At 47.5% G+C, this 10,993-nt stretch overlaps 2 protein-coding genes across 2 annotated transcripts; one reads left to right on the top strand and one right to left on the bottom strand.

Annotated features, from left to right (window-relative positions):
• The first annotated feature begins 4,691 nt into the window (after positions 1 to 4,691).
• On the top strand, positions 4,692 to 6,469 carry LOC34619242. The gene is made up of 3 exons (XM_026335897.1): positions 4,692 to 5,309; positions 5,461 to 5,853; positions 6,050 to 6,469. The coding sequence occupies exons 1-3, from the start codon at positions 4,692 to 4,694 to the stop codon at positions 6,467 to 6,469; spliced, it is 1,431 nt and encodes a 476-aa protein (XP_026191682.1).
• Positions 6,470 to 6,938: 469 nt separating this feature from the next.
• LOC34619241 lies at positions 6,939 to 8,569 on the bottom strand. The gene is made up of 3 exons (XM_022732544.2): positions 8,401 to 8,569; positions 7,432 to 8,177; positions 6,939 to 7,235 (listed from the first exon to the last, which is right to left on the bottom strand). The coding sequence occupies exons 1-3, from the start codon at positions 8,567 to 8,569 to the stop codon at positions 6,939 to 6,941; spliced, it is 1,212 nt and encodes a 403-aa protein (XP_022592540.2).
• Positions 8,570 to 10,993: the final 2,424 nt, after the last annotated feature.

Raw genomic sequence — 10,993 nt, 5'->3', positions numbered from 1 at the left:
GATTGGCTCTGTCAGTCCAAAATTTGCTTACCAATGCAGTTCAGCTATGGCATCAACAAGGTCACACACAATGCGGTTATACTCGGGTTCGAGAGTGCGAGTGCTAGTGTGATCGCCGGTTTTCGCCTGTCAGACGAGTGACTGCAGGTTTGGATGCAAGCGTCTGGGAAGTCAGATGTCAGGTGGACTGTTGGTTCGAATAATTTGCAAAGCATTTCGCCACCCTTAGGATTTGAAAGCTTCTGCTCCAGGGATCTTGTTCAGGGGCTTAGAAGTAACGCGCACGCACCACCTTTCATCCTCGTCGCCTTGAGCATCGAGCCATGCTGAGAAGACCTAATCGCCGCCTGCTCTTTGCTTTTTCCCTACGAATAGTCAGCCTGAGGCTCATTCGCCTCGGCAAGCCGTGGGTTTTTTCAATGTCGTTGAACTTAGCTTGGGACCGACCAACAAATTACCCCATGTCAGTGCATTGGACGACTAACCGTTAGCCAATTAGTAGTAGTGACCAGCTCTTCATTATTTAGCACACTCGCGAACTCGTTGTTACTTCCCCTTCTTATTGCTTTTAGACTCAAAGTCTAGTCGAATTACCCCAAAAGAAAATAGGTTCATACCTCGATGATGGTTTGCGTGCTCAGGACTGCCGTTTCGTAGTGCTCTGTCGAACCACCCGCATGCAGGTTCTGGCTCCCTTATTCGAGTAACGTCCCACACCTCGCTCACCACTTGATGAAAAGAGCCTTGTTGAGGCACCCCAGGACATGCTTTTTCTTAGCATTTTCCGATATACTGAGCCCGACAATGGACAGGTGTGGCCACATGACCGCCTTCCGTTGGGTCACCCACAGCTAGGATTGCATGGCGGTGCACGGACTAAAATAGAATTCACGGGTCATGTCGATATGCCCCAACCCCTATTCTAATTGATATAGAACTGCTGTATCTTCGCCAAGCCATACATTCTGCCTCTCGTTAGTAAAACCGGTTTTTTGAGACAGTACCAAAGAGTAAACAGGTGAAATATATTTTTGCATCGTCTGCTTTGATGACAGAACCACTTCGCATCCAATGTCGAGTAAGGTTAGCAATTCTTGCCCATTGCTTTAGACCTGCAGCAATTGACAGTCGACCCGTGGTAGATCCCCAGCTCTGCCTCTACCCTTTCTAACTCCTTAGACCGCGCCACAGCGTGCTGAGGAAGCAAACCATACTCCTGATGGTCCATTCTTGCTTGCCATGCAGCTTGAGTATTCTGGGCCACTCCCGCCGTTCAACTCCTTTGGCTGCTTCACATGCGCCTACAGTTCTAATTCATACTACAAAGTTCTCTGAAATAGAAGCAGGTACGTTCATAGGACGCTGTCTGAAGCAATTGGAAGCTTAGTTTTCACCTGCCTGCATTTTATAATCCACTGTAGGCTAAACCGCAGTCTAGGGCCTCCTGGCATAGCCCCGACCTGTCTAGGCTCTAAAACCCCAACTTGGCCTGGCTTTGTTGTGTTAAGACCCATTCTCGTTCATTTGTCTCGCAAAACCCTAGTGGTTCATCACATGCGGACGTGCCGTGGATTGGCTGTAAATTTGCTGAGTCTTTGCCCATCATGCCACCACCCGACGTGACACTTGGGGCAAACCTAAGATGCGCCACTGATAATGCAGCTGTTGGGGTACGTTGTGGCTTTCGCGGAGCAACGTTTTCAGTTCTAGACAAAAACTTTATTGATAAAACTTTGTGCTGAAGCGGTTTCAATTCTCCGAAGCTTGATGTTGCGGCGAGAACCAATAAGTCAGGTTGTGCATGAAATCTTAAACTACACTAATTCCTGCAAGCAGATGATTTTATCTGTGTAAATAATGGCACCACTAATGTGTTACTCTCCCCAATCGGTGCGTTGCAAGAGGCACTCGATTCTCTTCATCTATAGTGTACAAAGGAAGGCGCATCTCCAAAAGGCTGATGAAATCGTCGAGTACTTGACTATTCATACCACCGTTATACTTTTCTGGTTAGCATAGTTGCATTGAAAGATCGCCTGGAGATTCGGGCCTGTTCACCAGCTGTCGAGCTCCTGCGTTCACACCACCTTCCAGGCCGGCCTCTGCCGCCACAACAGCCATTGTACTGCATTCAACTTTCATTATTCGAAAGCGCTTCTCCCATACTGTTTCTTGGAAATTGAATTTTTTGAATGCCGTAGAGTTTAGTCAAAGTCAAACAGCTGCCTGGAGGCACTGGCATCCCACTACATTCATTGCCAGTAGATGAGCGGGAGAGCAACGCAACAAACCTTTCTTCATAATATTATACAACGTAACTATCCATCTGAAGTGTTGGTCGGAAGTCACTTAACACCAAACTCAATACAACCTTTAATAAAAAGGTACTGACTGTTCTGCGTAAAGGCTTACTCCTTTTCCCTACCTTTACTCCTCTGAAGTTTGGAATCAGAAGAGAGAAACAGATAGACTGGGCATTCGCAGCTCGTTTTCCCATAGCATCTGGCGTACGCATGCGAAATATTGATTCTGACAATTCTAGGTTGACGCTTGCGTCAATCATAGAATACAAGCACAAACATTAAATGGTCAATCCCGTACCAATCCTTAAGTGAATTTATGCAATGTAAGTGCCAAGAGTCTAGCGTAGCCTGCTGCAAACCCATCGCACTTTTAAGTGCTACTTTTGACGTCCCAACACGGAAATGATGAATTCGAATTACTTCTATACATATGAATTGTATCGATACACCCTCTTACTTAATAACCATGCACTGCAGCGTGTTTGGGGCACAGCAGCCTCATCATGCTCCCAGCACTGCATCCGGGAGGCCGTTGAATACATTTTCACGTGCTAAAATAGTGAGCATAACTGGTTCATAATTTTTTTCAGCTGTTTCTTGACTTACTGCGCTTGGTGAGTCACAGAGCAACGCCGCGTTTCACTGTGTGGTGCACTAATGAGCTTCGTTTGTGCTGCTTTGATTTGTTTACTCTTCAGCATACGACTCATTGCCTAGACGTTGAATATTTCTGCGCGGACTGGCTGCCAAAAAACCGGAAAAGTGTGAGTGAGGGAGAACATGCCGGTGATTGGAATGAAAGGCCAGCTACAATAAGGATGCTTTGTACAAGTTCACGCAGGGGCATGTGGGACGCTTCCGACCCTACGAAGGCTGTCGCCACATGTGGTGTCCCCCGAGGGTAACGGCAAAGGTAAATATTTGAAGATTGTTTAGGCAAACTCAAATCCAACAGAAAGTGCCTTCCTTACATTGACCTTGCAAGGAAGGACACAACTGGCCAAAAAGTTTACTATGCCGTTCTCGAGAAAAAACGAACAAGGCATTGGAGTTTGCTGCAGCGCCGGCATTTCGCAAATCGGCGAGTGATTAGTTTCAACGAAGAAACGAATTAGGGAAGGACTTTAATTTGACATTTTGCTTACAGGTTTTTTCGAGAGGTAGAGCAATACCAAGCCAAAGACAGAATAATCTATTTGAGGTAACTCGGCGGTGCCCGTAGGTATACATTCGTGCCTGGTTAATTTTTGCAGACTTATTAGTCAACTGCCAATAGCGATGTATGAAATAATGTGTTTCTTTTCTTACAGGGGTAAGAAGGGGCAAGAAATAGTGAATTGCTCCACAAGTGTAAGGGTGATTCTCCGTATATGAAGCAAAGGGGTAAATATCTGCTAAAGACTTTCATCAAAGACAGAATCCATCGACAAGACCTTTAAAATATTAAGGTCGCAAACAATTCTCTCCTGCTAGCTACTCCGTGCTCGTTTGTTACCAAACCACGAGAAGAGCAATCAGAACTGTAAGAATTAGCACGCCTCACACAATCAAGTCCAGTGAGGTGAACCGTATGGCCAGCCACCCTTCTTTCATTGTTCGCATAGATAAGAGGCTCAGCAGCAAGACTCAGTGCTGAGTAAGAGACAAAGGATGTGGTATCCTCTCGCTTATGAGACGCTGGGTGTAGCATGCTGTTTACCCGATACGTAAGTATGCTTTCAGTACGACTCACCTCAATTACGACATAAGATTGACTTAAAGTGAAGCAATTTTACTTGACATGCGGATGCTTATGCATAGGCGACACCCTAGCGAGTAACTAGGCATAAATTCATGCCGCTACCGTTGCCGTATGGATGAAACGAAAGCCTTTTTGTAAACGCGATGAAAAACAAATGCGTGTAACATCCTGCGATACCAATTTGATAAACGGCACACGTTCAGGCAGGGAACCACAATTTTGCTTTTCCCCAGTGACCACGGTTGAAAACTAGGACCTCGATACCTATAGTTACAATAATCCTCTCTGTTTACGGGTAATGAAATTTTCAAACGTGTTACTGGAGTGAACCCATTGATTTACCTCATAGAGTAGTGACCTTCCCTGGCATCGCCGAAGTTCGTGGGGTGCGGCCGCAGCGTGCAGGGCTTTAGAAAAAAAGTCGCACCTTGAATCTGCACTACCATTAATACAGTGGTTTCCTGGGGATTTTGACGGCGCTATAGAGCCTCAAGATCTTTCGGTCAATAGACGACCCCATTCCGTTTCACTGGTGACCCCGTTCGAATAGCGGATCAGCATGGGAGTCTTTATTCAAATTAAAGCTTAAAATTTTTACAAGCAGTAACTTATTGATCTGAAAAAGGGCATTTTATGCTTTCAAGTCAATGAGTGACGTGGTAATCTCCAGAGCTGTCCTGAATCGGCTGAGGGCTCCCGACGAGCTGGCCTTAGCCCAGCGCATCTTCAAGAGCGCTGCTGCTACTGCGGAGTCCCTGGAAACAGCAACAAAATTTGCTTTTGACTATAGAGCACAGTCGGCTTGTCTGGATGTGGCTCCTGCTAGACAAGCCTTTCTTGAAGCTGTATCACTTTCTGCACCAGGTGCCAAATATGCCATAGCCAGCAAGGAAGCAGAGGGTTCCCCACCTATTTACCTAAATAAAAAAGCAGCTCTCGCCGCCAGTGCCCTGCGAGAAGTGCGGTCGGATTTCAAACGGTGCAATGCATTGTACGCCGATGGCCAGCTCTTACCAGTGTCTGTCTTCATGGCTGCCCTGCAGCTGCCCCCATACGAACGGATTCAACGCCATTTCTTTTATTTTACACCATTGCTCATAAAACTTCGAGATGAACTGGTTAAAGAGTATCTTAGGATCAAGCGCGCTATCATTCTTCAGCCCCGCGCCGCCGGAAGTTGTAATGCCTTCATACAAAATAGCGTCCCAGATTCAGGGCGGGGGACCGCAGAGCAGAGGAAACACTGGGTAGCTAAACTCTGCCAGGTATATTTGTACGTCGTATTGCTTTACCTATAGCCACCCCACCTTCCCGCCTGTGATTCAATAGGGGAACCAAATTGGAGTGAACGTGTCTACGCTCTTCTTTTCTTAGAAGTCCGTTATACGAACTTTGGGATGTTGCACCTGTACACAGAAGAGCTGCCTTGTAGTCCGATGGGAGGCCTTTGAACGTCGGTGGCTTCAGGAGAAGGAGCATCACGCCGTAGTGGCGTTACAGTCTCTGGTGTCAACTGTTGCCGCCGCCGAGGCTATACTTAAGAGCTGCAAGAAGCAATTGATACTAGCCGAACCATCAGCATCTAAGCAGCGTTTCTGCACCTTCAGGGCCCTTAAGGCCTTCTGCAGTAGTATTATGGCCTTGGCTAATAACTTGTTCCCTCTCGAATCTAGCTGTCTCTTTCTCGAGGCCAGCATACTCGTCTTGGCGGCAGCCATAGTTGACGCTGCACGAGACCCAGCAGGCACTCAATCCCACGAATCGCCGCCTCAGAGAAACAGGGTAGGGTCAAAATTTCGAACGGTGGGCGTAATTTTGGTTGAGATGTAGAGGAATGTGGAATGAACACTTGTTGAACATTCCACATTTGAGCTCGGTCATAGACATGGAGCCGTTTGTTGCCGCTGTTGCAACATCGTGCGCACGGCTGCACATTCATGTAAAGAAGCGCCTTCTTCTTCTCGATGATTCACAGTAAGGTGCTCTTCCATGCTTATGTGCGCAGGCAGAGGGCGTAGGGAAGCAAGGAGAGAGCCAGCAGAGGACAAGAAAGAATGATGCTCCCTATGGCATTGGCGTGTGGTCTGCTTTGCATTTGGCAGCTCTTACAGAGGTGGCTAACCTAGAAGAAGAAGACATTGTGGTGTACAGAGCAAGGCAAACTACCGTGAATGCTGCCCACCATGTGCTCGTGTGCTTCTTTGAGTTGCTTTGGCAGGTCTGGGACTCGCGAGTTTGCCTCACTCAAGTGGACCCTGAACTCACCACCAGCTGCCCATCTTTAGTCACAGCCCTAAGAAACTTTTCCAGAGCCTATGCTACATTTAGGCCACCTGCGTGCTGCCAGAACTGTGAGGTGCTGGCTACCTGCCTTACAGACAATTGCCTCGGAGGAGACTGTGAAAAAATTGTGTGGAAGGGCTAAACTGCACATAGTTAAAGCCTAGCGAGGCATTCAGCAATGAGTCGCGCCTACAACTGAAGCGCCCCTGTTTGTTCGTTTAGCCAGTTTGGGGTTCTATACATAACACTGAATTTAATTGCCATCACTCACGCCATGGTTACTGCGGACCAGGAAGCCCCATTCGCACTACAGCGAGGGTGCTGAAACCACACTAACATTATGTTCAGCTGCTACATTCTCTCTGGGGCGAAAACGCTGCCTAATTGCATGCTTCCAGCGGGTAGCACTTCAAAGTATGCATAGACCAAAGAGATGGCCCAGTAATGCCTCGAATAGTCCTGATTAGCGCTACCTTGTTGTAACAGTGTTCGCCTTAGTGGAGAGAAACAACGATGCTTTGGGGGGAATTCGAAGATTCACATTGATAAGAATAGTTATTTTAAAGACATTTAAGGTTTCCACATTTCACTAAAAGCTCAGTTTGCGCCAATTACAGCCGCCACTGCCATAAACAGCCTAAGAGGGCGGTACACCAGCTGACAGGGGATCTGGGTGCATATTCATCAAGCCTGGCCTGCAGCTCTTCAGCCTCCAGAGTAATGTCCTCATCCGCGATATCACCGAGCCCCGCTGCATTCAGAAGTGAACGCCAGTCCACAGGGTCCATCAAATCAGGACCGTCTCCTATGGGCCTCGGCAGCACTGCCTTCTCTTCGCTCTTGTCGAACACCCGTTCCTCCTTCCGCCGTAGTGCCTCCTGTGTGCTCAAACTTTGAGGCAGCCCTTCCTGCACAACGCCTCCACACAGTAGCAGCAGATGCAATGTTTTATCCCGTTCTGGGCGTCCAAAGCCCTCGGCTATGTCGCCGCTGATAAATCCCAACAGGGAGTGTCAAATATACAAGGGGCTGGTGCGACAGGACCCACTGCAGCTGCACTCAAATCGGGAGACCCCATTGGCCTTAATGGTTCCCATTAATTACCTTAAAGAGATTGATCCGCTTACGGTCTGCAGCAGAAAATGCTGGTAAAGAGACATAACGGCTGATTGTGCTGTTCTTTGCCCTAATAGAGCAGGTCTCCTGAGATAGAGCCTTAGACGCAGCAGCTGTGACGTTTTGTAAATCACTGGAAGCATTGCTCTTCCGATCTCTGGATTGGGCAGCTGCATAGCGTTTTTTTTCTGCGTGATCCGCAGAGGCTCTTCGGAATCCGCAAGACTCAGTTACCTTGGGTACGAACCTCTCTCTATGTGACCCTCGTCGAACGCAGGTCCCTTCTTCAATTGTCTTTAGCTGTTGAGCAGCTCCTACCTCTCCAGGCTGATAAGGCAAAATGTCGCTGCTCATGCACTTTGGAAAGGCAGCTCCCCCTGACCCTAGCTTGTTTCTATTTTCAAGGAAAGGAGTAGAGGAGGTGAACTTGCGGGCGAAAGGATTGCTGCCAGGAGCTCCTGTGACGGGGGGCCCTGCATTGCGTGTGACTAGGGAAGATCTTGCCTCATTTCGAGAGGCTACAGGTCGAGGCATTCTAAGGTTGTAGGAAAATGCAGAATAGTGTGCCTCGAACTGCGTGCGAGGACTCAAATTGAAGTCCACAGACTCAATGGCATCTTCAAAGGCTTCTGTCGAGACCTTTCGGCTACCCATTGAGCTAAGTGAACGCTGAAGACGGGGAGCTGGGGAAGAACCAGAATCACTACTGCTGCAGGTTTCCTCATCTGATAGCCCTGAAGCATGGAACAGACCGCAACAAAATCCGGGGAAGTGCATTGTGGCCACTCAACAAGCCAGGACAGAAAGGCTGCTTTCTTAAGTACATAAGCTGCCCCTCTACGATATATCACTTGAATTACGTGCATAATGAAAAGTTTGCTATCCCTTATGGGAGGAAGGCGTATACCAAAACCTTCAGCTGCATGGGTATATTTAGAAGCAAATTATCCAGCATACCGACGGGAGCTGAGGTGCATAAGCCTTGAGCATAATCAGAGTGGCCATGGGTGTCTATTTTGTAGCTCATCGTGCCGGACAGACAGGCTGTAGAGTATGTACGCTGGCCTAGCGGTGCATCCTGGAGTTGGCGTGGCAAGCAAACCGCCGAAGCCGACCGATTCAGCATTGTCGGACCCAAATCCTATGGAAAAATACGAAGATAATAGTAGGTATATACAATGCAGTGGCTTCTCTGCATTTGATTCCTCTTGAAGCAATGAAAGATTCGATTAGCTGAGTTGCCTCGAAGCAGTCGGCGAGAGTGCACACCACTTTCTTCGCCGATTTCAGCAAAAGCAGAGAATTTTGAGTAGCTAAAGACCTCCAGAATGGCTCCTTAGCTCAAAGTAGACATTTATGAATCGAGGCAGAGGGAAGAAGGGAGGCGACTTGGCTCGATCCGGTTGTTGGCCTCATACTAGCTCAGTGATTTGCCGCCCGAGCCGGCTGTATGCACCTGCAGGAAAACCCTCCAAAGTAAGCCTGAAGACAATAAGGCAACACCTATAAGACATGAAATATCAACCGAAAACTGAAGATGCAAAAGGCTAACAAAACGATCGCAAAGCATAGCAGAGAAGCTGGTTCGCTCTATTTGCGACCGGCTCGCTGCCGAAATGACTGGAGGAAGAGCGGGGAAGCATAGGGACGCTTTTTCAAGGATTGGAATACGCCTCGCGTTCACATCAATAAATCATTTTATGCGTGTCTATTTGGCCTGCTGGCAATGCATCGACGCTTCGTGCATTTTTCATCCCCTATTTTGGGGTTGTGGATAACCCGCCAAAATTCACTGGTGTTCGTTTTATAGACAGATACAGCTACTGGTCGCTGTTACTGAAATCTCATCTACAGTCGTGAAAACTCTGCTTGAAGCTTTGTTGGATGCAACGGAGGACCACTAGGATGCGAATTTCAGGTATGGATCGGAAGGCGGGGAATATTTTCTATAGTGGTCGTTCTGATTGTTCATGCTATTACCCTTTTGCTATCATTGACGCTTTCTGGCTCATGCACATTCCCAAAGAAGTGTGCCGCTATTTCAGTAAGCTGAAGAATATTCACCATGCAAGACCCGATGATTTATAGATGGTGTTTCTGTGCTTCCAACTACAGAACAAGAAAGAAGAGGCAGTGCCTTCCGCCTAAGCTTCGGGACTGCAACTGGCAAAGCTTCTCCTGGCCATATACATACCTCATACATACACGCAGTCAGGTTGTAATTTAGCGTCTGTAAAACGTTTTGAATTCCCCCTCGATGGCATGCGCAAAGAGGCACTCAGCCTCAAACCCATGCAACTTTTTAAAAGTTATCGCGTGTTTATGCACAGTGAAGCCTTTCCATCATTACCTTCACTCCTCATGCGGAGGCCTGTGGAGTCGGGACAGCAGGGGTGTTCCTTGATGCACCTGCTGAGCACTCCGAGCATTCATACACGTTTGCACGTAGTAGGCCATATCACAGGCGCGCAGCTTCGCTCTATACATGTAAAATCATTCGTAGAGTGTGTCTAATAGAGCGTAAGAGAAGCATTTGGATGTGATCAAGTTCTTACTACCCCCTTTTACTGCTGCATGTGGAAATCATGAAAGGGCTAGATGATGACAAGTTCTAGCCCTATGCAGAGTTGAAGTTACAATCCAAACTGTGGATCAGTATGGTGTAAGTAGGTAAGTTGGAGCCAGTTGAAGTAAACTACGACCACCATAATGTCTCCAGCTGCTTTCTTCCGAACAAAGGCGCCCTTTACGCAGTAACACTAAAGAAGCAGGAGCCCTCTACACCCAGGGTCCAGCAGACCAATCAGGCCCCAGAAAAGGGTTCGTGGAGATGCAACAGAGTCTAGAACATACGCAAAGAGTAATTGCAGAGAATAGAATCACTTATAGAGAAGGATATTGTTTTATGAAGTTATAAATGCGTTTTATTTCTTCTCCCTGAAGATTATCAGGGAAACAAGATTAAAAAGTGGGCAGAGTTGAAAATTCAGCAAAGCCCAAACCACCTTTTCTTGGCTCGCGCCTTGTAACTAGAGTGGCATTAATGCGACTCGATCGCATACTGCTAATCTGTTTACCAAGGTTGAGGGCCCTACGAATCAACGAAAGACTCCTCGAAGCTCGACTGAACACCCAAAAGGCGCAGCAGCCCTACGCCAGATATCTCCACTACTGTCCGGTGACTCAATCCCCACATCTGCGATCCCGATGACATCCCACTCTTGTAGTGGCGCTTATCAATGAGATTCGTTACTCTTCTGAGCCAAAACATGGTGCGGCAGAAAGGACCATCATTTTGGGTCAAGTGCGCACACAGTAGACTCCCAAACGCACCAATTCCTTTTTCCTGTTTTGAGAAACACTGCGAATGCTTCACAAAGAGTCCTGGGGATAATACCAGCCTCCACTCATTGACGATAAATCGGCTGGCTGCTGCGCATTTGCAAGTCAGCAACAGCACCACCATCTAAATCAATAGTTTTCATTACTATCTACAATTTACGGCTTCAAGAAAACAGTCAACCCTACCCTAAAATACTGCCAAAATGAC

Source organism: Cyclospora cayetanensis, unplaced genomic scaffold, assembly GCF_002999335.1.
Source record: "Cyclospora cayetanensis isolate NF1_C8 unplaced genomic scaffold, CcayRef3 CcayRef3_contig_85, whole genome shotgun sequence".
In the NCBI taxonomy this organism is placed as follows: Eukaryota; Apicomplexa; class Conoidasida; order Eucoccidiorida; family Eimeriidae; genus Cyclospora; species Cyclospora cayetanensis.
This window is presented reverse-complemented; position numbering and strand designations above follow the sequence as displayed.